The sequence below is a fragment of the Heterodontus francisci genome, chromosome 30 (assembly GCF_036365525.1).
Source record: "Heterodontus francisci isolate sHetFra1 chromosome 30, sHetFra1.hap1, whole genome shotgun sequence".
Classification (NCBI taxonomy): Eukaryota; Metazoa; Chordata; class Chondrichthyes; order Heterodontiformes; family Heterodontidae; genus Heterodontus; species Heterodontus francisci.
In genome coordinates this window covers 55,569,593-55,595,212 of record NC_090400.1, presented here as the reverse complement: position 1 = coordinate 55,595,212, position 25,620 = coordinate 55,569,593, and the positions used below count along the sequence as shown (strand labels likewise).

Genomic DNA, 25,620 nt, shown 5'->3' with positions numbered 1-25,620 from the left:
GATAAAACAGGATCTGGCCAGAGTGGACTGGGAGCTGCTACTTGTAGGAAAGTCTACATCAACCCAGTGGGAGTCATTCAAAAAGGAAATAGTGAGGGTTCAGAGCCAACATGTACCCATTAAGGTGAAGGGTAGGACCAACAAGTCCAGGGAACCCTGGATGTCAAGGGATATAAAGGATTGGATCAGGAAAAAAAAAGGCTTATGGCAGATTTGGAGCGCTGACATAGCAGAGGCACTAGAGTACAGAAAGTGCAGAGGGGTAGTAAAAAAAAAAGTAATTAGGAGAGCTAAGAGGGGACATGAAAAAACACTGGCAGGCAAGATAAAGGAAAATCCTAAGGCGTTTTATAAGTATATTAAGGGCAAGAGGATAACCAAGAAAGAGTGGGGCCCATTCGGGACCAAAGTGGCAATCTGCGTGTGGAGCCAGAGGACACAGGTGAGGTTTTAAATGGATTACTTTGCATCTGTGTTCACTATGGAGAAGGACAATGTAGGTGTAGAGATCAGGGAGGGGGATTGTGATATATGAACATATGAACATTGAAATGGGAGGAAGTATTAGCTGTTTTAGCAGGTTTAAAAGTGGATAAATCCCCAGGCCCAGATGAGGCTGGTATGTGAGGCAAGGGAGGAGATAGCAGGGGCTCTGACACAAATTTTCAAATCCTCTCTGGCCACAGGAGAGGTACCAGAGGACTGGAGGACGGAGAATGTGGTGCCATTATTCAATAAGGGTAGCAGGGATAAACCAGGTAATTACAGGTCGGTGTGTCTAACATCAGTGGTTGGGAAAATACTGGAAAAAATTCTGAGGGACAGGATTAATCTCCACTTGGAGAGGCATGGATTAATCAGGGATAGTCAGCATGGCTTTGTCAGGTGGGGGGGGGGGGGGGGGATAATGTCTAACTGACTTGATTGAATTTTTGAGGCAGTGACTAATGTGTAGATGAGGGTAAAGCAGTTGATGTAGTCTACATGGACTTCAGTAAGGCTTTTGATAAGGTCCCGCATGGGAGATTGGTTAAGAAGGTAACAGCCTATGGGATCCAGGGCAATTTGGCAAAGTAGATCCAAAATTGGCTTAGTGGCAGGAGGCAGAGGGTGATGGTCGAGGGTTGTTTTTGCGAGTGGAAGCCTGTGACTAGTGGTGTACCACAGGGATCAGTGCTGGGACCCTTGCTGTTTGTAGTGTCGTCTTGTTTGGCCTCCTTGTCTCAACAGACAATGGGTAAGCGCCTAGAGGTGGTTAGTGGTTTGTGGAGCAGCGCCTGGAGTGACTATAAAGGCCAATTCTAGAGTGACAGACTCTTCCACAGGCGTTGCACATAAAATTGGTTGTCGGGGCTGTTACACAGTTGGCTCTCTCCTTACACTTGTCTCTTTACCTGCCAACTGCTAAGTCTCTTCGACTCGCCACACTTTAGCCCTATCTTTATAGCAATCCGCCAGTTCTGGCGATTGCTGGCAACTGACTCCCACGACTTGTGGTCAATGTCGCAGTACTTCATGTCGCGTTTGCAGACGTCTTTAAAGTAGAGACATGGACGGCCGGTGGGTCTGATACCAGTGACGAGCTCGTACAATGCGTCCTTGGGGATCCTGCCATCTTCCATGCGGCTCACATGGCCAAGCCACCTCAAGCGCCGCTGGCTCAGTAGGGCGAACATGCTGGGGACGTTGGCCACCTCGAGGACTTCTGTGTTGGAGATACGGTCCTGCCACCTGATGCCAAGGATTCTCCGGAGGCAGTGAAGATGGAATGCGTTGAGACGTCGCTCTTGGCTGCCATACGTTGTCCAGGCCTCGCTGCCGTAGAGCATGGTACTGAGGACACAAGCTTGAAACACTCGGACTTTTGTGTTCTATGTCAGTGTGCCATTTTCCCACACCCTCTTGGCCAGTCTGGACATAGTAGCAGACGCCTTTCCCATGCGCTTGTTGATTTCTGCATCGAGAGACAGGTTACTGGGTGATAGTTGAGCCTACGTAGGTGAATTCTTGAATCACTTCCAGAGCGTGGTCGCCGATATTGATTGATGGAGCATTTCTGACGTCCTGTCCCATGATGTTCGTTTTCTTGAGGCTGATGGTTAGGCCAAATTTGTTGCAGGCAGCCGCAATCCTATCGATGAGTCTCTGCAGACACTCTTCTGTGTGGGATGTTACTGCAGCATTGTCAGCAAAGAGGAGTTCCCTGATGAAGACTTTCCGTACTTTGGTCTTCGTTCTAAGACGGGCAAGGTTGAACAACCTGCCATCTGATCTTGTGTGGATGAAAATTCCTTCTTCTGTACATTAATGATTTAGACATGAATATAGGAGGTATGATAAGTAAGTTCGCGGATGACATGAAAATTAGTGGTGTCGTAAATAGTGAGGAGGAAAGCCTTAGATTACAGAATGATATAGATGGGCTGGTAAGATAGGCGCAGCAGTTACAAATGGAATTTAATCCTGAGAAGTGTGGGGTGATGCATTTTGGGAGGACAAACAAGGCAAGGGAATATACAATGGATGGTAGGACCCTAGGAAGTACAGAAGGCAGAGGGATCTTGGTGTACTTGTCCATAGATCACTGAAGGCAGCAGTACAAGTAGATAAGGTGTTGAGGAAAGCATATTTGGGATACTAGCCTTTATCAGCCGAGGCATAGAATACAAGAGCAGGGAGTTTATGAGGGAGCTGTATAAAACGCTAGTTAGGCCACAGCTGGAATACTGTGTACAGTCCTGGGCACCACACAATAGGAAGGATGTGATTGCACTGGAGAGGGTGCAAAGGAGATTCACCAGGATGTTGCCTGGGCTGGAGCATTTCAGCTATGAAGAGAGACTGATAAGGCTAGAGTTGTTTTCCTTAAAGCAGGGAAGGCTGAGGGGAGATATGATTGAGGTATACAAAATTATAAGGGGCATTGATAGGTTAGATAGGAAGAAACTTTTTCCCTTAGCGGAGGGGTCAATAACCAGGGGGCATAGATTTAAGGTAATGGGCAGGAGGTTTAGAGGGGATTTGAGGAAAAATATTTTCACCCAGACGGTGGTTGGAATCTGGAATGCACTGCCTGAAGAGGTGGAGGAGGCAGGAACCCTCACAACATTTAGGAAGTATTTAGATGAGCACTTGAAACGCCATAGCATACAAGGCTACGGGCCAAGTGCTGGAAAATGGGATTAGAATAGTTAGGTGCTTGATGGCCGGCACGGACACGATGGGCCAAAGGGCCTGTTTCTGTACTGTATGACTATGACTCTCTGACTCTATCACGTCTGCTGGCCAAGAAAGAGCTATCCAGTCTAATCCCACTTTGCAGCTCTTGGTCTATAGCCTGGTAGGTTATGGCACTTCAAGTGCATATCCAATTGATTTTTAAATGCAATGGGGGTTTCTGCCTCTACAACCCTTTCAAGCATTGAGTTCCAGCCTCCCACCACCCTTTGCATGAAAAAAAATCTCTCCTCAGCTCCAACTAATCCGCAATCAATTACTTTAAATCTATGCTTCCTGTTTATTGACCTTTCTGATCAGGAAAATAGGTAAGTCCTGTCCACTCGATCTAGGTCCCTCATAATTTTATACACCTCAATTAAATCTCAGCCTCCTCTGGTCAAAGAAATGTTCAGTTGTACATGAGAGCAAAGCTCAAGCATTTATTGAAGTCATCCCAACCCAGAGATTAATTACAGCCTGATTACCCACTGCCAATCAACCATAACCTTTTATATATTGTCAATAAAATTAAAACTGTTCTTATGAAATAGATCATAAATTATGATCAAAGCTATTGCACCATAACTGTAAAATAATCCAACTGCACGATTCAGGAAGTACAATTATTTATTTTTTGTTACAGTTCTAAAGATCAATGAAGGAACGACATGCCAAATTGCAACAACTTTGCTTTACTGATCACAAGAATTCACACCCACAATAGCAGATTGCATGATATGCAGTCTAGCACAAAGCATACTCAAGCACTTCTTCAGGAGCGGTGGGGGAGGCGGGGGGTGGGGGTGGTGGGTAGGGGAAGAGGAGAAAACTAAGGAGGACCATTGAAAACGACAGTGTAAATGGATAAAGAGGGAATTAGCTGTGCTTTTTGAAAGAGAAGCGATTGAGGGATGTGGTGAGAAGGCAGACAGGTGGGATTGATCAAAATGGGATGGACTTGTTGGGCCCAATGGTCTCTTCTTCCTAAAATTTCTTAGGAGGAGTTGCAATGTGCAATATTGCAGATTCTTGTTTTTCTTTAAATGTGTGTTCATCAGGTGAGGTATGTTAGTACTGGGGGATTGGAAGTTTTCCCATTTCAGGCAGCTAGTTTCAGCATTAAGCATAGACATGTCAGACATGGCACAGCCAGATGCACAGTGAAGCTCCCCTTATTCGATTACAACAACGTGCCCCAACCACAAACTCACAAGAGCACCCTCCCACTGCACCAGTGTGACAGTTCATACCCAATTAACAACAGTTTTGTGCTGAAGGCCCATGCCCATTACAAACTGGATTGAGATTGCCCAAGTGCTCTTCACATAGGATCCTTATAAACAACACACCACAGGCTCCTGTTCAAATAAAATTATTTCTGCGATCAGGAGAAAAGTTCAGCCCAGGTAAAATTCTATGGCCTCAATCAGATACAGACAAGTTGCTTTGTATTCTCCTCCAGTTTTCACTTCTACTTATCAATGTTCTGTCCAAGAACATTTTTTTTGCAGACACATAACAAGATGATATAAATCTGCAGAAATTCACATAGAAAAACTTGGTATGTCAAATAAATAAACGTTCAGATGGCTTTTTTTGCTGACCTAAAGTGTCTAGATGATCAAAAGTATGGAGATTTATTTTCAAAGAAAACTGAAAGTGGGCTTTTATTGATCTGGTATATTTGAGATGACCCAAGTTCCATTAAAGATTAAACGCCTGGCATGAAGGCAGACAAACTTTGCACCCAAGTAGAGAGCAAAGTCTTTAAAATGAATCAACTGCCATCACAGGTGGATTAGGTCTCAAGGAGGATATATTCATTTCAATTAACCCTTTCTTGGGCAATTCCACCCACCAAACTTTCCATTCTGACAAGGCAGCCGTGAAGATCAGTAGATAAATTACTCACCCTATCAAGGACACCATCTGTTCCACTATGTGCTTGCTGAACATTATAATAACAAACAGTTTCTGTGGGTTTAAAAAAAAGACTAATTAGTTAAGGAAAAATTAGTTTGGGATTAAATAAGCACAAAGAATAAAGTCCTACAGGAGCAGGAAGAGATTTGCCCATTCAATTTACCCATACAACCAAAGATAAACGAGATCTGATACACTGATTTCGAGGATACTGGAAAGATGCAAGTGACTTTTCTTCTTAAAAAAAAAGACTTAGAAATACACCATGGAATACAAAGCATGGTAGGTGAGCAGCATTTTCTTTTCAACTGGGGAACCTTGGAGAAAAGCCAAAGTCCACAGTGCAGGAGACCAAGACCAAAAAGCGTAGAGGAAAAGACCAGGTGAATGATTCAATAATTACATAATGCCAAGTTTGGGCTGTAGATTGTCGAAAGAATGACTGTTTCAAGCTCCAGGGAAAGAATGAATTAGATTACATGGAAGTATGATGTGTCTCAATTTCAATACAGTGAGGGTGCAGGAGGAAGAGGACGTTGGACAGCATACATAGAGTTTGGAGCAACAAGAAAGGATAGTTCTGATGAGCACTAACCATAGCAACATCTATAAAGAGAGGGATTGAAGGTGAGAGAAGTATCACATCAGAAATTGCAAGCTTACACTAGTGTGTAGGGTTATGCAGGATCGATCTCCCCTGCCCATCCCCACCCCCCAAACCTCAACATAGATATTTTACTAACCATCATCCATAAGACATCCTCAACTGCATATTCCTAGTAATTTGGGTTACTGCATAACCTCACTGTGGATCCACAAAATAATGGATTTAGGTCATTTTTTTTTTAAAGTGCTTTGAAGACTGTATCCCTGTTTTGGATAAATTCTGAACTTTTTTATAAAATTATTGCCACAATCACTCCCAGTTATCCATCAACATTTATATTTACAAACTGACAGCATTTGAACCCACAGGATTGCTGACATCCAGTTGGAGTGCTTATTATGGTTTGTTGGGATTACATACTGGGAGATTTCAGATATCCTCCTCAGAGATAAAATCACATTGATTTAAAGAATCAAACACAAGAATTTTTACTGTGCAGTAGCAATAAACAAAAACATGACTATGTTGAACCTTAGTGGGTAGAGGTCAACTCGCCCCTTGGCAGGCTACCCAATACTTTTTTAGTTTACATTTTCCCATTTGTTTCTAGTCTGTATGTAATCCAAATCATATTTCCACAGCATATTTCCACAGAGGAAAAAAAAGAGACAATCTGTACATTCAGCACAGCATATAGGCCAGGAAGTACATAACCCCGACAGGCAACAGTGAAAGAGCAGGCTACAGGTGTCAGCTTGGCTTAGTGGTAAGAAAAATGAACATGCATTTGTATTGTGCTACTTGTGGCCTCAGAATGCCCCAAATGGCATACTTTTCAAGTGTAGTCATTAACATAACAATGAAATATGGCAGTCAGCATTTCATACAGCGAGGTCCCACAAATAGCAATGAGACAAATAGTCAGATAATCCGTTTTAGAGGTAGTTGTTGAGGGATAAATACTGGTTTGGACACTTGAAGAACTCCCTTGCTTTTTTTTTTTAAAACAATGCCATGGGAGCTTTTAAATCCAGAGGGTGGTTTGATGTTGCATCTGAAAAACGGCAGCTCTAACAGTGCAGCATTCCCTTAGTACTTACTGCACTGAAGTGTCAATCTAGAGAATGTGCTGAAGTCTTTGGAGTGCAACTTGAACACATGTTGCTAGAGGTGTCATTTTCTGATTGAAAGTGTGAAAATAGATAAGTCCCCTGGGCCAGATGGGATTTATCCTAGGATTCTCTGGGAAGCCAGGGAGGAGATTGCAGAGCCTTTGTCCTTGATTTTTATGTCGTCATTGTCGACAGGAATAGTGCCGGAAGACTGGAGGATAGCAAATGTTGCCCCCTTGTTCAAGAAGGGGAGTAGAGACAGCCCTGGTAATTATAGACCTGTGAGCCTTACTTCGGTTGTGGGTAAAATGTTGGAAAAGGTTATAAGAGATAGGATTTATAATCATCTTGAAAAGAATAAGTTCATTAGAGATAGTCAGCACGGTTTTGTGAAGGGTAGGTCGTACCTCACAAACCTTATTGAGTTTTTTGACAAGGTGACCAAACAGGTGGATGAGGGTAAAGCCGTGGATGTGGTCTATATGGATTTCAGTAAGGCGTTTGATAAAGTTCCCCACGGTAGGCTATTGCAGAAAATACAGAAGTATGGGATTGAAGGTGAATTAGTGCTTTGGATCAGAAATTGGCTAGCTGAAAGAAGACAGAGGGTGGTGGTTGATGGTAAATGTTCATCCTGGAGTATAGTTTCTAGTGGTGTACCGCAAGGATCTGTTTTGGGGCCACTGCTTTTTGTCATTTTTATAAATGACCTGGATGAGGGTGTAGAAGGGTGGGTTAGTAAATTTGCGGATGACACGAAGGTCGGTGGAGTTGTGGATAGTGCCGAAGGATGTTGTAGGTTACAGAGGGACATAGATAGGCTGCAGAGCTGGGCTGAGAGATGGCAAATGGAGTTCAATGCGGAAAAGTGTGAGGTGATTCACTTCGGAAGGAGTAACAGGATTGCAGAATACTGGGCTAATGGGAAGATTCTTGGTAGTGTAGATGAGCAGAGAGATCTTGGTGTCCAGGTACATAAATCCCTGAAAGTTGCCACCCAGGTTAATAGAGCTGTTAAGAAGGCATATGGTGTGTTAGCTTTTATTAGTAGGGGGATCGAGTTTAGGAGCCATGAGGTCATGCTGCAGCTGTACAGAACTCTGGTGCGGCCGCACCTGGAGTATTGCGTGCAGTTCTGGTCACCGCATTATAGGAAGGATGTGGAAGCTTTGGAAAAGGTGCAGAGGAGATTTACTAGGATGTTGCCTGGTATGGAGGGAAGGTCTTACGAGGAAAGGCTGAGAGACTTGAGGTTGTTTTCGTTAGAGAGAAGGAGGAGAAGAGGTGACTTAATAGAGACATATAAGATAATCAGAGGGTTGGACAGGGTGGATAGTGAGAGCCTTTTTCCTCGGATGGTGATGGCAAACACGAGGGGACATAGCTTTAAGTTGAGGGGTGATAGATATAGGACAGATGTCAGAGGTAGTTTCTTTACACAGAGAGTAGTAGGGGCGTGGAACGCCCTGCCTGCAACAGTAGTAGACTCGCCAACTTTAAGGGCATTTAAGTGGTCATTGGATAGACATATGGATGAAAATGGAATAGTGTAGGTCAGACGGTTTCACAGGTCGGCGCAACATCGAGGGCTGAAGGGCCTGTACTGCGCTGTAATGTTCTATGATTAGATATTAAATAAATGCTGATTCAGGGAAATGCAAAAGATCCCCTGGCACTATTTGAAGAGCAGGGGAGTTCTCCTGGTGCCCTGACAGCAAGGTGAAATTCAAGAATAGAGTGCATACACTGGTAGAAAATTTGAAATATCCTAGACTGGATAATATAATGGATTAGAACACTACTTTAACCTTTGGAATTTAGGATTAAATTCATGTTTATGTGAATGAACAGAGTGAGTTCCAACCATTAATTTGTTATACAAGTAGTGTAGATTAAGGGAGGATCTAATCGAAGCATTCAAAATTATGAAAAGGTTTGAGAGGGTAAATAGTGAAAGAATATTTACACTGGTCAGCAAATCAGTAAAAAGCGACATAAATTCAGGATCAACTGGAAGACTCTTATTTGCTCTTCGCATTTGAGATTTAACTGGTATTTTAAACCCAAGAATGGGGGTGTAATTAAAATATATATTAATTGTTTTCATTTTTTTCTAGCACCTGCCCCCCACCCCCCATTACATTTATGTAGAGAATCATCTGTGGGAATAGATGTCATTTCAACAGATATGAAAAATCTGATATGTTGCCAGTAGTGACATATTGTGAGTTTAAGCTCTTATGATGCCAAGTTAACTAAGATCAAGAAGACAAGTCCATCGCACAAAACATTAAACTGGCAGAATGGTCACAAAAGCATATGAAAATATTTTATACAGGTCATTCTAATTTATTCTATACTTAAATATCATGGTCCTATTGATAAAAGACATTCACAACGAGTGCTCTAATGGGTGGAGCTGTGGTGCTAGATTTATTTCACGAGGAGAATGTTACTTCAAAGGTCAGTCATGAGTTGGGTTGGGGGGGGGGGGGGGGTGGGGAGAAAATAGGAAGAGATAACCAGGGACTTTCCACAGGGAGGAAGAGATACAAAATCAAGGACAGTCACTCCAAGTTCCTCCTGTACTACCCGAAACAGCAGTTTACCAACAGCACCATGGAAGTCCATGAACAGGCTCAAATCATCAGCTCTTGATGGGACTCTTGACACCGAACAACAGTGCCCTATCCAGCTGCCCAAGACATTCCTTCAGTTGGATGCTGGGTTAAAGAGGCAAAATTTAAAATAAAATCTGTTAAAGACAACCAAAAACAAGTTTACAGGTTGATTAATGAGGGTCATATTAACACTTCTGTGATCCTCAATTATTCAGCCTAGTTACTGTTATTGGTAAAACAAAAAGGATTTTCAAATTTATAAAGTGACTTCCTAAACTTTTTTTTTTAAACCTTTACTGAAGTATGTTTTTAAAACATGGAACCAATCCTCTAATCCTGCAACATGATCTGTAACCATTTATGACTGTTCCTGGGATTTCACAACAACTGTACCACACCCTCACTGCTCCCGTAATCTAACTGAGTGGGTCAAAATTACAATCACAGAATCCATTGAACAGTTCATGTTCCACCTTGTAAATAACTGCTCTTTAAAGTAATTCACCTTTCTACAAGTTAAAAAATACAGTACGATTTATTCTCATTTCAAACCTAAAGTAACCCACAACTATTGCATCAACTAACACCAAAGTTAGCACATGATATTCCCCTCCAACCAGGACTTAAGTTGAATTATCTAGAAAGAAGAAATAGAAATAGCAATGCATTGAAATAAGCCAGGCAGTCATTTTGGACTCTCCAGTGGAGGGGGTGAATGTCTTCAGACAAGTTCTGTCCCAAGTACTGGACTCTACCATCAGCCAAACATTTAAGGTTTGGCCATAAAACCAGAAGAAGGTGACACTTACCCATTAAATATATATTAAATTGAACTCTATGTATGTCATTGCAATTATTTTTTCTAAAGCCACTTAATACATGCAGTCACAATAATTATATCTAGTTTTTTTGCTTTGGAAAACAAAGATTAGTTCACTTTAGAGCAAGTTATTAAACAGCAATTTCCTCCTGGGTGCGGTTTTATCCTTCAGTGCATAATTATTCAGTACTAAATAGCCACAGTTGAAAGGCAAGAGCCAAGTCCAATTTCTGTCGTTTTTTGGATCAAATATCTGACAAGCCTAGTTTCTCAGGAACAAATAATAAAGTGCAGTATTATGTTATCACCAGGGTGATTTGAAATAGTCAACTTTGACCTACTTTAGTACAGAACCCATCATCCAGCACTTCTCAGATAAAGGCCAAGACACATCATCTTTTAATCCTTAAGAGTGCAAGGTATTGATGAAAATTATAAAAGCAGAGTTTCAAAACAATAAACAGTGTAATTCATAATATTCAAAGGACAAAATGCACTTTAAGCTTTGAGAAATGTTATGAGCCTTCACAAACTCTTCTTCCCCTCCAAAAACATAAATCTACCAGTGCCATGTATGATTTCCCAGCTGAGGGTGCAAATGGGGAGGTAAGTTGGGTTTGATCCTGCTGCCTATTATGGGGTCTGGGAGATCAGGCATAATTTATGCCACTTTCACTCACTTTTTGGGACTGGACAGGAAAATAAAACTTTCATTGTCTAAGTTCAACTCCCTACTCCTGCCTCTTATCCTAGCTGCAATCCAAAACTTGCTGTGCGAGGAAACCAAATGGTCTAATCGACATCTTAACACATTGGTGAGCAAAGCTGCATTACCCTTTGTGCTCATTTAACCATCGTCACATGTGGTTTACATAACTGAGGGTAGCTAAAGTACTTTTAAGGTTCGGGAACAGGAATATGAACATACGAATTGGGAGCAGAAGGCGGCCATTCGGCCCGTTGAGCCTGCTCCACCATTCAATAAGATCATGGCTGATCTGTTTGCGTCTCGAATTCAACACTCCCATTTACCCCCAATAACCTTTGATTCCCTTGCCTAACAAGAATCTATCAACCTCCGCTTTAAAAATATTCAATGACCCTGCCTCCACCACCTTCTGAGGCAGAGTGTTCCAAAGTCGCACAACCTTCAGAGAAAAAATTTCTCCTCATCTCGGTCCTAAAAGGGTGACCCCTAATTTTAAAACAGTGCCCCCAGTTCTGGACTCAACCACAAGAGGAAACATCCTTTACACATCCACCTTGTCAAGACTGTTCAGGATCTTATATACTTCAATCAAGTCTCCCCTCACTCTTCTAAAAGCCAGTGAAAATAAACCCAGTCTGTCCAACCTTTCCTCATAAGATAACCTGCTCATTCCAGGTATCAATCTAGTAAACCTCCTCTGAACCGCCTCCAATGCATTTACATCCTTCCTTAAATAAGGAGACAAAACTGCACTCAGTTTTTGAGATGTGGTCTCACCAATGCCCTAATGCTCCCAATGCTGTTGGGAGCACCTTAGTATCTCTGTCAAAAGACTTTTCCTCATTTGTAAACTTAGATAAGTAGAATGTGCAGTCTGTTCATCCATGAGTGTTGAGTGGGGGGTTACTGTAGATTGTCCTGTCCCTATTCAATATTCACACACAGGCATTTTACAGGAAATCACTGAATCATAATCAGAAACCTGCTTAGGGGGCTTGAGGCGTACTGTAGCAACTCAACACCCACCCAGGCCAAAATCAGTGAACTTGCTAGATTGGGGATTGAGATTGGGCCCATTCTGATGCAAGTTATTTCTAAGGACAGATCATATAATCAGTAAATTATACCTTCCTTACTAAACTGAAAACAAAAGTGTGCAATGAATTGAGCAAGATTTATTGTGTGGGAGTACATAGTATTATTGCGAGAGATTAGTGAGAAAGTTGCTAGGATTCAATGTGAGCCTAAACATGTTTGCATATTTCAAAAATGGCTGAACGATTAGACAATACACCAAGTTATTTTAACCCCTCAATTGCTGAAAACCCTAGCATGTTTTTGTTACAGAATATCTCTTGCCGCTTCACCTATTATACTATAAATGATACTGTCAATATCTAACCCACTTTGGAACAGCACAAGACTTCATAGCTTTATGTAATTCAGTCTCTTGGAGCAATTGCAATAATCAGAAAAACATACATGGACTGCTCCATTTCCTGCTAATTTCCACACCTTTTACTGCCATATTACTCTAAGATTCTCAATTTTTAAATGTCCTGCAGTATTTGAACACTTCCCTACAATTAACAATTTGCCTGAATCAAAATTGTACATCCCCTCTTGATGTTACCACTCCATCTGATGCAAAGCACAATGTAGATAGTCACATATACACTACAACAAATCAGCTGCGCCATCAATATCCTGGGAGGCAAACCAGCAGTATTTGAGATAAAGACTTGGAGCAGGAAAATCTCAACAAGGTGACACTGCCTCTTTAAGGTCTTCCAGTTTTCTAAGAGGTGATAATCTTATAGGTAAGCGCCAAATACATACTTACCCATACAATTCCATCAAATCAGTTTTTAACATTGGCTTTTATCACAGGCAAAATCCCATTTCAGGGAACTATCTACAGTGGGTGATCTTTTCCTTTATTCATCAGCATTTTCCTTACCCCATCAGCATGTCCTCTCTAGAGTAGAGATTTCTTTTGGCTCATCTTTTACCAACTGGCCCTCACTTTCCTTTCTAATTATTAACCAATGTGAAAAGAAACTTGGAAGGAAAAAAGGGAAATCTTTGCTGGTGACAAATCAACAGGCGATTCAAACAGAGGTAGAAATGTTAAGTACAGTCATAATAAGGAGGTCACCTCCAGCATTTTGCCGATATTCTAGGCACATTCTATTATTATTGAACATTGTACCTTGGTTTATATTTAATGCAATGTTTAGGTGCTGCAGTTGGACAAAATGGGAATTTTTACACCAACAATCTATTCTGGTCTAAACATCCCATCGTAAGGAAATTGTACAATTTACATGACCCCAAAACTAGATAAAATCTCAGAGAAATATGCTGTTTGGCTAGGTAGACAGGTTGCTTTCACTTGCCTGGATATGCATTTTCACGATAGCTTTTCCAATAAGAGTTGCTCCAAAGAAGGTCCAGAACGGAACAAGGAAGTGTCCACATGTTATTCCAGCCAGGTCAAAGAGGGGATTGGGAATCTACAACACACCCAGGATAAAATTTAACAAAAAAAAGTGGGCAGAAGGAAAAAAAAGTGAATTAATCTATACAGAGCTTAAATTTAATCACACCACTGTAAAACATGCAAAAAATACCTTTTATACCATCTACTACAATTAATAAAATAAAGATGTAGGTATAATAAGGCCAACATCCATTTTGTACTCTGGCAATGCTGCCTTTAGCCCAAGTGTCATTCATCTATTTATGCAGCTGCTCGGTTTGTTTTGCTGTTAAAAGCAGTGTAAAAATCGTTGCAGAAGTATATTTAAGCTAGGTTCCACCAAGCAGATGGTGAAATTGAATGCACTGATCTGTTTTTGATGCTGTTGGTAGAGGGAGGAATGATGGGCAGGGAGGACTTCCTGGTCTTAAAATATTTGATATGGTAATAGGCAGACAGGACCTTTGCTTAACATCTCAATCTGGAAGGCAACACCTTCAACAATGCAGAATTCTCCCAGTACTGCGCTGAAGTGTTGGCTAAGATTGTAGTGAAGTGTTGGAGTGAGACTGCACCATAAAGTGATTGAATAGACTTCAGTCTATTCTTCATTACCCCCATCTATTCCTCTGCCACAGAGACAGAGAGAGAGAGAACAGGACAGAAAACCTGGTTTCCAGGTCTCTATGCTAATACGTGTCTACATTGTAGATTTGTATCCACTGTAGGCAGCAAAAATAGGAAACCTCACCATTTGGGAAATCAGAGGACTGAAGTCTATTCTATCACTTTATGGTGCAGTCTCACTCCAACACTTCACTACAGTGTTGGCCAACACTTCAGCACAGTACTGGGAGAATTTTGCATTGTTGAAGGTGCCGCCTTCCAGATTGGGAAGTTAAGCAAAGGTCCTGTCTGCCTCTTACCATATCAAATATTTTAAGACCAGGACATCCTCCCTGGCCATCATTCCTCCCTCTACCAACAGCATCAAAAACAGATCAACGAACATGCATTTCATTCTTGTTTATGGGATTCTGGTGTAAATGGCTGTTGCATTCACCTACGAACACCCATTGCACTGCAAAGTAATTCATTGGACGTGCAGCGTTCTGCAAATCTCATGACAGGATAAGGCTCTATATAAATGTAATGTTGTGCTTTCATTGGAGTCACCTCTTTATTTCCCCTTCCAACTACTGCACACTATCTCTGACCTTATTAACTTTTGTCTTTTACTTACTGAAGCACAGGCCAAGATTCCGAAGAACCCAACTCTTTGCACCAGGTTCTGAACAGCCAGCTTTGCTCGGGTGGGAAGATCCTTATGGAGGAAGAACAGAATCAATCATCAGGAAAATCTTAAACAGTGATCTCTAATGTTACAATGATGTTATACTGCTGCAGTGTCAATGCATAGCCATAACTGCTTTGTATCTATGAGAGCAAGGTAGTGTATTTGGTAATCAGATTGCAATCAGACTCCTGAACACACTTTGGCCAAGAGATGCAAGATCACCACTGGCAGGTCTCGCGGCTTTACACTAGGTGCAATACAACATTTGTACCTTGCGGATACATTATTAGAAACTTATTTAGGAGATTATAGTTTAGGGAGAAGCAGCAATTCCATTGCCTGCATCATTCTTCTTTTTTGCTAGTAACCAGCAGTTTATTTTCCAAAACGCAAAGAATAATTTTACTGCTTCAGAAACAGTTATGAGAGGTGATTATGCTGTTGAGAACTTCTCTTTATATTTGTTCCAGATTGAACTGATTTTTATTTTGGTAAATGTACACTTTGCATCACTATTTAATAGAAATTTAATATCTGCCACTCCAAAGCAAGCATGAACGTAGTTTGAAACTACATTTAATCCAGCAATGCAAGGTTAACTGCTGACCCCTCGAGTCCAACAACTAACTCTACAAGGGCAGATTTCTCAACCAGCACAGTTTCCAAATCATAAGTGAAAGGTCATCCTATGGAAACCTGATATTTAACTTTCCCAATAGAAATACTGGAGACATCAATCTATAATGTAACGATAAAAACAAGACCATTTATATCAACACACTGATTGGTATAAAAAGTCTGTAGGATTACATTTGACCATTTATTTGGTCTGTGCTTGTTGGTGCTGGAAATTCAGTTGTTGTCAATCACTTGAAAGCAGAGGCAGAGTATCCCAGATTGTCCACATTCAACAGCAGTCCCATCATTGTACTTTTGCCTTTTTGGGGCTGCTCTCTGACTCATCATCACTGACCTTCTCTCCTTCCTCCTCTTCAGTCCTTTCATTTTTCTTGTCTGCAGTTTGCTAAGGTCTTGTTCCTCCATAGGGATTCGGCCATATGTTGTTCCAAACACATCTTGGGAATTATTCTTCTTCTTTGCCTTAAGAGCCTTTGGCTGTTTAAGGGACTTTGTGCAGAGGTTGTCAGATGCCAAATGCATTCTCCTTAGTACAAAATGAAAAAGGTCCCATTTCTTCCAGCTCTATCCTGGGTGTTCTGCAATCAGATTTCTTCAGCAGTACTTTATAGCTCTGCATGAAGATCTTTCCAGCAAAGGCATGAAATGCAAAACAACTTCCAGGCCACCTAAACGAATGTTTGGCACTGTGGGTTCTCAAAAGAAGTCAATAAGGAGGTTTTTCAGTCTTTTAAGAACATTATTGATTTCACATGAATCTCCTGCAAAAACCAGCATAGGTTTAGACCCCACTGCCGATTGCTGTTCTTAAAATCTCTCAAACCATCAAACTTTTCAATTCCTAGCTTGAGCAGATCCAGAACATGGTAATCAAACATACAGCCTATCAAATTATGTGGTCGTTTCTTATTGTGAGAACCAAACATAAATAAAAAACAATCAGACTTCTTCAAAAAAAAAATCCACTTATGTCTGATCTTCAAAGGGCCGAGTAATATTTTGTTTCTTGTATAGAACTGCATTTGGCTTCGTTAGAGAATAAATATCTCTTAGAGCCCGAATCACAGTTTCACTGGTATTGCCTCCCTTGATGAGCATGACATTCTTAGTAATTTCAATGAATTTGGGATCATTCTTCTCAAAAAAAAAACCTCTTTGCCCGTTTTGTCTTGGGCTTGCTGACTCGCTCCAGTGGTGGCATGGCAGCCCGAGCAGCAGCAGCAGCCGCCGGCCCCGGCCAACACTGTCTGGGAGTGGAGCTTTGCATACATGTGAGCTGAGAGCATTTTCCCCACTAAGCAAAGGATGATGCACCGCACAATGCAGCTAGTCAGGCAGAGAGATCTGAGCGTACAGGTCCACAGGTCACTGAAAGTAGCAACGCAGGTGGATAAGGTAGTCACGAAGGCATACGGCATGCTTGCCTTCATCGGTTGGGGCATAGAGTATAAAAATTGGCAAGTCATGCTGCAGCTGTACAGAACCTTACTTAGGCCACACTTAGAATATTGCGTGCAATTCTGGTCGCCACACTACCAGAAGGACGTGGAGGCTTTGGAGAGGGTACAGAAGAGGTTTACCAGGATGTTGCCTGGTCTGGAGGGCATTAGCTATGAGGAGAGGTTGGATAAACTCAGATTGTTTTCACTGGAATGACGGAGGTGGAGGGGCGACATGATAGAGGTTTACAAAGTTATAAGCGGCATGGACAGAGTGGATAGTCAGAAGCTTTTTCCCAGGGTGGAAGAGTCAGTTACTAGGGGACATAGGTGAGAGGGGCAAAGTTTAGAGAGGATGTGCGAGGCAAGTTCTTTACACAGAGGGTGGTGAGTGCCTGGAACTTGTGGCCGGGGGAGGTGGTGGAAGCAGGTACCATAGAGACGTTTAAGAGGCATCTTGACAAATACATGAATAGGATGGGAATAGAGGGATACAGACCCCGGAAGTGCAGAAGGTTTTAGTTCAGACAGGCATCAAGATCGGCGCAGGCTTGGAGGGCCGAATGGCCTGTTCCTGTGCTGTACTGTTCTTTGTTGTTTGTTGTTCTAGTCATCCAACTTGAATCTGCTATTTGTGCAATGTGCACAACAAAGACCAGTGCATGTAGTATAGTGGCACTTATACAATAGTTCTCTCTAGTCTTACCTGCCAAAAGATTTACCAGATGGAGGTGCCAAATGTAACAATAGAATTGACTTCACCCAACTGAACACCTCGAAACTAAAACTTGCATGGGAATTCAACCTCTGTAGTTAATGACTTCTGATGACTTTCAAACCCAGATAAGCACTTCATGCACTAGCCTAATGTGAGTCAATTTCTTTTGGCAATGTGACCTATACACAAGATTTAACAGTAAAATGAAAAACCATTTTTCAAAGTGTCCTCCTCCTCCTCAATGAGGTGTGGCAATGAGGCCCAGTATGAAACTGCAGTCTGTGCTGATTTAGCCATTCTAGAGTTCAGTAGCCAGCATGATATGGTTGCTGCAGGTTCTCCAGTAACTTTTCTTTAGTGGAGGGAAGGGAGGAGAGGTTGACAATGGGGCAAAAAGGAAAGTTTTTTAAAATGGCCTTGTTTTCCATCAACTCCATCTGTGTTTGTGATGAGGACAAGATCAGCCTCAGCTAATTCACTATTTTAGAAGAGGATCCAGTAATTTTAAAGTCAGTACAATCTTATCTGCTTGTGATTCCCCAATGAAAATAGACATAGTACACTATAACAAATTGGAAAAAATATAAGTAGTAACAAGCAGTTAAAAATTTTTTCTCAATATAGTCAGGAAGTTGGTGAGATAGCTTTGCTTTCTTTCAAATTTTGTGGTGAATTAGAGATGTAGACAAGAAATGGGTTTCTGAAACAACGTTGAACATAGAATGGGGGGTGGCAGTGGAAAAACAGAGAAGGGAAAGTTTGACCTAGCTCAGTGAAGCAATCAAACATTCTTTCTTTTGGGCCTCCTTATCTCGAGAGACAATGGATACGCGCCTGGAGGTGGTCAGTGGTTTGTGAAGCAGCGCCTGGAGTGGCTATAAAGGCCAATTCTGGAGTGACAGGCTCTTCCACAGGTGCTGCAGAGAAATTTGTTTGTTGGGGCTGTTGCACAGTTGGCTCTCCCCTTGCGCCTCTGTCTTTTTTCCTGCCAACTACTAAGTCTCTTCGACTCGCCACAATTTAGCCTGTCTTTATGGCTGCCCGCCAGCTCTGGCGAATGCTGGCAACTGACTCCCACGACTTGTGATCAATGTCACACGATTTCATGTCGCGTTTGCAGACGTCTTTATAACGGAGACATGGACGGCCGGTGGGTCTGATACCAGTGGCGAGCTCGCTGTACAATGTGTCTTTGGGGATCCTGCCATCTTCCATGCGGCTCACATGGCCAAGCCATCTCAAGCGCCGCTGACTCAGTAGTGTGTATAAGCTGGGGGTGTTGGCCGCTTCAAGGACTTCTGTGTTGGAGATATAGTCCTGCCACCTGATGCCAAGTATTCTCCGAAGGCAGCGAAGATGGAATGAATTGAGACGTCGCTCTTGGCTGGCATACGTTGTCCAGGCCTCGCTGCCGTAGAGCAAGGTACTGAGGACACAGGCCTGATACACTCGGACTTTTGTGTTCCGTGTCAGTGCGCCATTTTCCCACACTCTCTTGGCCAGTCTGGACATAGCAGTGGAAGCCTTACCCATGCGCTTGTTGATTTCTGCATCTAGAGACAGGTTACTGGTGATAGTTGAGCCTAGGTAGGTGAACTCTTGAACCACTTCCAGAGCGTGGTCGCCAATATTGATGGATGGAGCATTTCTGACATCCTGCCCCATGATGTTCGTTTTCTTGAGGCTGATGGTTAGGCCAAATTCATTGCAGGCAGACGCAAACCTGTCGATGAGACTCTGCAGGCATTCTTCAGTGTGAGATGTTAAAGCAGCATCGTCAGCAAAGAGGAGTTCTCTGATGAGGACTTTCCGTACTTTGGACTTCGCTCTTAGACGGGCAAGGTTGAACAACCTGCCCCCTGATCTTGTGTGGAGGAAAATTCCTTCTTCAGAGGATTTGAACGCATGTGAAAGCAGCAGGGAGAAGAAAATCCCAAAAAGTGTGGGTGCGAGAACACAGCCCTGTTTCACACCACTCAGGATAGGAAAGGGCTCTGATGAGGAGTTTGATGTATAATCAAACATTATACATGTTAAATCAAATGTTCACAAAATAGGCACTTTCAGCACAACAATAGAAGTATTAGATTAGATTTTTAGATTAGATTAGAGATACAGCACTGAAACAGGCCCTTCGGCCCACCGAGTCTGTGCCGAACATCAACCACCCATTTATACTAATCCTACACTAATCCCATATTCCTACCAAACATCCCCACCTGTCCCTATATTTCCCTACCACCTACCTATACTAGTGACAATTTATAATGGCCAATTTACCTATGATACAGTACAGAAGGAGGCCATTCAGGCTCTCATGCCTGTGCCATGTAGATTAATCCAATTAAATCCTGTTCTTTTCCCATAGCTCTGTGTATTTTTCCCCTTTAAGTATTTATCCAATTCTCTTTTGAATCTGCTTCCACCACCTTTCCAGGCAGTGCATTCCAGATTATAACTTGCTGTGTAAAAAAACTTCACCTCTCCTCTTGTTCTTTTGCCATTTATATTAAATCTGTGTCTTCCAGTTACTGACCCTTCTGCCAATGGAAACAGTTTCTCTTTATTTACTCTATCAAAACCATTCACGATTTGAACATCTGCATCAAATCTCCTTTCAACGTTATCTCCTCGAAGGAGAACAATTTTAGCTTCTCTCATTTTTCCACATAACTGAAGTCTCTCATCCTCGGTATCATTCTGGTAAATCTCTCCTGTACCCTCTCCAAGGCCTCAACACCCTTCCTAAAGTATGTTGCCCAGAATTGGATAAAATACTCCAGCTAAGGTCTAACCAGTGATTTCTAAAGGTCTAGCATCTGCTGATTAGCCATTTATCTTAAGTAGTGTCTTTTAAACTCTGGATGAGAGGCTAACAGTAACCTAACTTTTTCCCTTGCTTTTCTTCATTGCTCCCATTCACAGTTTCACTAACTGTTCACTATCATTACTTGAAGCATTTTTATCCTTCCCAATTTGTATGTTTTTCACTATTTAGGCTCAAATTACATTGAATTTTGTGCTGGTTATTACATGTAACCTGCAATACTCAATTGATTTATTAACACTCTGGAATCTAAAGATTTTCTTCACATCCGAAAGCCTGCAAGGATCTGTGCAACACTATTGGCTATATTTTACTAAGAAGGCTGGGCAACCAAGTCTGTCTGTTGACATTTTTTTTAAACAAACTCAGGGCCATGTATTGCTAGTAACTGAACATACTCAGAGCATTAAGCTAGGTGAAGAAATCCAAAAGGCAAATATTCAGGTGTCCTTTAGAAGTGTCTTTCTATCCTTAAAAATAAATTGCGTTAAGCAAATAAAATTTATGATTCTAATGGTCACTGAACTTCAAGTGCAGAGAAACATTTTTATTTAAGTTTGAGATATTTAGGTTGCGGCCCATAGTGCAGGATATCACCAAGATTTGACAGAGTAATCAAGACAACAGGATAAATAAAAAAAGACAGCAATTAAATAATGCCAAACTTGGTGTTTAAAAGCCTACAGATTGCAGGAATGGAAGGAGATAAGTTCCATAATGGAAGTAATCTATCAGAATCAGAGACTAAGCAGCATGTCTTCATCTCAACACAGTGAACTTTGCAAGCAAGAACATGTAGAATGGCATGTTATCCTTGTAATAACTTATGTACTCAACCACAACATACATTAGTAAGTTACTATATTTGCTGTGGTTGGCTGCCCATTGGAGACCAATTCCTCTACAGAACTCTGCTATTCTAAGAGTGCTTTTTAAAAATAGCAACCATCTTGGGAACCCTCTTAGAATTAAAATTGGCTTTTCTTGCTCTGTTTGAACAGAGATCCATTGTATTTAGCAATATAAAGTCTCAATTCTGTACATAAAAACCTCATTCTAAAGGTCAACCAGTTCATTAAATATTTCTGCCTTTGCCACCCCATAAGAAAATAAATGATTTAGGGTGCCTAAGTTTGAATCAACAATTTTTGGTCAAACTTTGTTGAACTATTCAGAACAAGTACAAGATTTTTTTACAAACAAATCTACAGATACACTAATGCTATGGCGATTCCAAGGATGTAAATACCTCTGAATTAACATCAATCTTGCAAATGCACACTTGGTGATCGGGCACAGGGTGACATGAAGCAACAACCTATGGCCACTATGGAACAGTGGGAAACAAGTTTATTCCCTTTTTAGCCATATTGTTGAGTAGTTAATATTGTCTCTGGGTCAGGTAAGGCAGGTGAGCGCAAAACAGATGGGAGCCTACACAAAGCTTACACTTTCGCCAAGGTATGTATGTGGACCACTTAGATACCAAAACTAAGATATCTAGAGATGTTTTTCGTAATAGGCTATTAAGCCACTCGAGCCTGCTCTGCCATTCAATTAGACCATGACTGATTTGTGCTTCATCTCCATTTACCAACCGTTGAATCATTTCCCTTAATATTCTTACACCACCACCACCCCCCGAAGAAAATCTGGCAATCCCCATCTTGAAAATTTGATTAATTCAGCATCTACAACCTTTTGGGTGGAAGAATTCCAAATTTCCAGTACCCTTAGCATGTAAAATAGTTTCGCAATTTCACTTCTAAACGGTCTGCCTCTAATTTTAACATTGTGCCTCTTGTTCTGAACTTCCCCACTAGGTGAAAATAGTTTCTCAGTCTATCTAACTTATTGAATTCCTTCACCATTTTAAACACCTTGATTGGATCACCCTCAATCATCCAAACTCAAAGGGAATATAACCCAAGTTTATGTAACCTACCCTAATAAATTAAGTTTTTAAGCCCTGGTATCACTCTGGTGAATGTGCACTGTACATCACTATCTGAAGTGAGCACACTATGTGACATTCCTCATAGACAAGCATCAATAAGCGACTTTAACAAAAAATATTTTTGCCATTCTCCTTTTCATGGATCTCGCTCGTGCCTTGCATCACATCTGGCAAAGGATGATCAGGTGACCTGCTGCCATGCCTCCACCCAATGTTTCTCGGTGGTGCACAAGTCCACCTTGGGGTTAATTGCCCTCAGAGTCTCCTCCTTTCCTCTTTGAAATCTCATCCTCAACTGAACTTCAATCTTCAATTGTACAGTGGAAGGGCTGTGCATACAAATTTGCATCTCATCACTGTGCATAGCATAATCAACCCACCATGTTGCACCACCTGTGACAAATTCACTATCTAAATTTAACTGATGTAAATGATTCTTTCATTGACAACCTTTCATATCAAAGACTGCATCTTGGGCAGTTTGTAAAATTTTCAAATCTACCATGTGAAAAATGAAACTCAAGTACACAAACCTACTTCAGCCCCCATTTATGGAAACTATTTCAGTTATGCAAATGATCTTCAGCACATCATTCTGTACCAAAAGAGAACATGAAAAACCACACTCCACCCATGGTTGTAGTCACTAACCCCAAATGTACTAATCTAAAGTGCCCCAGTTAGCCAGATGTGTAACGCATTGCAGACTTTCATGCAAGGCTTTGCTGAGTCACTATTTGGTACTAATAATCTTGGGATACTTAAATGACAATGATAGCACAGGTACAAGAACTTAATCCCCTCAACAAGCCTCCATTATCTCTCCTTCAAAACCTTCTATCCGCAAAAAAACTCAGATCATCTTCAAGAAAGGAGTGCCACAAGTGATTCATGCTGCAAATAGGACCATTCTTTCAGATCATAACCTTAAGATTATTTCTCCCACAATGTTCCATTTTCCAGAATCTTTGATATAGTAAATCTCATAGCATATTTTTTATTTATCCTAAAATCCGCAGCTGCTCCCATTTGCACCGAAGGGAACAAACTTACACAATAATCAGCATTCTGTGTGTTTATCACATTTTTAAACATACTTCTCAGGTAATGGAAAACTTTGATTGTTAGTAGGTATTAGATCATTTCAATTCACGTTAACAGTCTCAGTTATCTCATCTTTGACCTTATGTAAGAATACAACTTGAAGGTCATCTGATGAAAAAAGTAGTTCACTTTTTGTCTCACTCCTATTGTTTGGAGTCTAAAAATGTCTTCAAACTGTAAAATGTTACTCAATCTTTCTTCAGCAGGTGTTCAGCTGCAACTGCAAAGCTGTTCTTGGGGATTTTAAATTCTTTGTGTACTTATTTAGCTTTCTAAACACAGATGTTTCCTATCTCCTCTTCTTTCTTTCCCCGACTTCTAACAAATATTTTACTCTCCCTCCTTTATAGGACACACTAATCCCTGCCACAGGGACAGGCAGGCTGCCAACTCCTCGCCTTCTGTCAACAGTTCCCCTCAAGACACTGAATCAGGCGAGAGAGAGAGAGCGAGAGAGGGACCAGTGAGCAGTTTAAAAGAGCGGTAGTGGGAAGGGGAGAGGGAGAGAAGCAAATGGCTTTATCAAGTTCCCCAATACTGACAAGGGAAGAAAGCAACTAATCTTCAAGGTGCAGCATTGTCTCATATCACCTCCAATGGCCCAGTAAAGATGAAACTGGTTGTCGGTGACATCATAGACAGGACGCAGTTTCCTCTTGCTCCAAGGTTGAATATTTTGGTGCACTAACTTAACTAAAAAAAAAGACATAGAAAAAGCAGGAGCAGGAGTAGGCCATTCGCCCATTGGCCTGCTCTGCCATTCAAAAAAGATCATGGCTGATCGTCTAATTCAGTACCCTGTACCCATTTTCTCCCCATATCCCTTGATCCCTTTGGCATTAAGAAATATATCTGTCTCCTTCTTGAATATATTTAAATGACTTGGCCTCCACTGCCTTCTGCGGTGGAGAATTCCACAGGTTCACCACCCTCACAGTGAAGAAATTTCTCATCTCAGTTCTAAATGGCATACCCCGTATCCTGAGACTGTGACCCCTGGTTCTGGACTCCCCAGCCATTGGGAACATCCTCCCTGCATCTAGCCTGTCTAGTCCTGTTAGAATTTTATAGGTTTCTATGAGATCCCCTCTTATTCTTCTAAACTCTAGTGAATATAGGCCTAGTCGACCCAATCTCTCCTCATACTTCAATCCTGCCATCCCAGGAATCAGCCTAGTAAATCTTCTTTGCACTCTGCCCATGGCAAGAACATCCTTCCTCAGATAAGGAGACCAAAACTGCACACAATACTCCAAATGTGGACTGGAAAATTCTTAACATTTAGAAGTACGGCACATATATACTACCTCACAATAAAAAGAATGAGAAGGCACCTCCATACTTTCAGAAATTCTCTATTCAGCTCTCCCAATTTGTTCATATCCACTGTGTTGCTGAGCCATACAGATCATGACCTTAGTTTGACTCCTGGTCTTTACCAAGTTAGGCAACCTCAGCCAAGATAGTGTTAGCAATGAAAATTGGTCTCCAAGTCCCTTTGTTAGGAAGGAGAAAGTCAGCCGGGTTTGCTACTCCTGATCATCCAATGCCACTGCTGGAAAGTGAATCACCGAATCACAGAAAGTTTATGACACAGAAGGAGGCCACTTGGCCCATCATGTCCATGCCAGTTGTGAAGAGCTACCCAGCTTAATCCCACCTTCCTGCATTTGGTCCGTAGCCCTGCAGGTCCTGGTTCTTCAAATTGACATGAAAGTAATTTTTAAGTGTGGTGAGAGTTTCTGCCTCTACCACCCTTTCAGGTAGAGTATTCCAGGTCCCGACCACCTTCTGGGTGAAATAATGTTTCTTCATCTCCCCTCTAATCCTTCTACCAATCATTTTAAAATCTATGCCCCCTGGGTTTTGACCCCTCTTCTAAGGTAAATACATCGTCCCTATTGTGACGAAAGTGCCTCAGGTGTTTTGTTAAATATATTTTTCAAGGATTCATTTTTGAAAGATTGAAGAATTATTAAACTTTGGGGTTGTCAAAGGGGGTCATGTAAAGGAATTTGACTTTGAAAAACAATCCATGGAAATTTTTTTTTTTTTAAAAAAGGGGCACTGAGAGGTCTTGAAGAAAACAAGCCTTCCTGGGAAACTACTCGACTTCCAGCAACAACAGCAAGTCTTTCTGGGAAAC

General features: G+C 41.5%; 1 protein-coding gene and 1 pseudogene across 5 annotated transcripts in view; both read right to left on the bottom strand.

Annotated features, from left to right (window-relative positions):
• The window catches only part of vmp1 (vacuole membrane protein 1), a 204,266-nt gene that overhangs the window by 32,885 nt on the left and 145,761 nt on the right, over positions 1 to 25,620 (bottom strand). For all 5 annotated transcript variants that reach the window (XM_068010712.1, XM_068010713.1, XM_068010710.1 and 2 more), the window contains 3 exons: positions 14,737 to 14,817; positions 13,411 to 13,527; positions 5,132 to 5,193 (listed from right to left, as the gene is read on the bottom strand). In XM_068010712.1, coding sequence (XP_067866813.1) covers positions 5,132 to 5,193; positions 13,411 to 13,527; positions 14,737 to 14,817 — 260 coding nt within the window. The remainder of the gene's footprint in view (positions 1 to 5,131; positions 5,194 to 13,410; positions 13,528 to 14,736; positions 14,818 to 25,620) is intronic.
• Positions 15,543 to 16,630, bottom strand: LOC137346819 (ribosome production factor 2 homolog pseudogene; annotated as a pseudogene).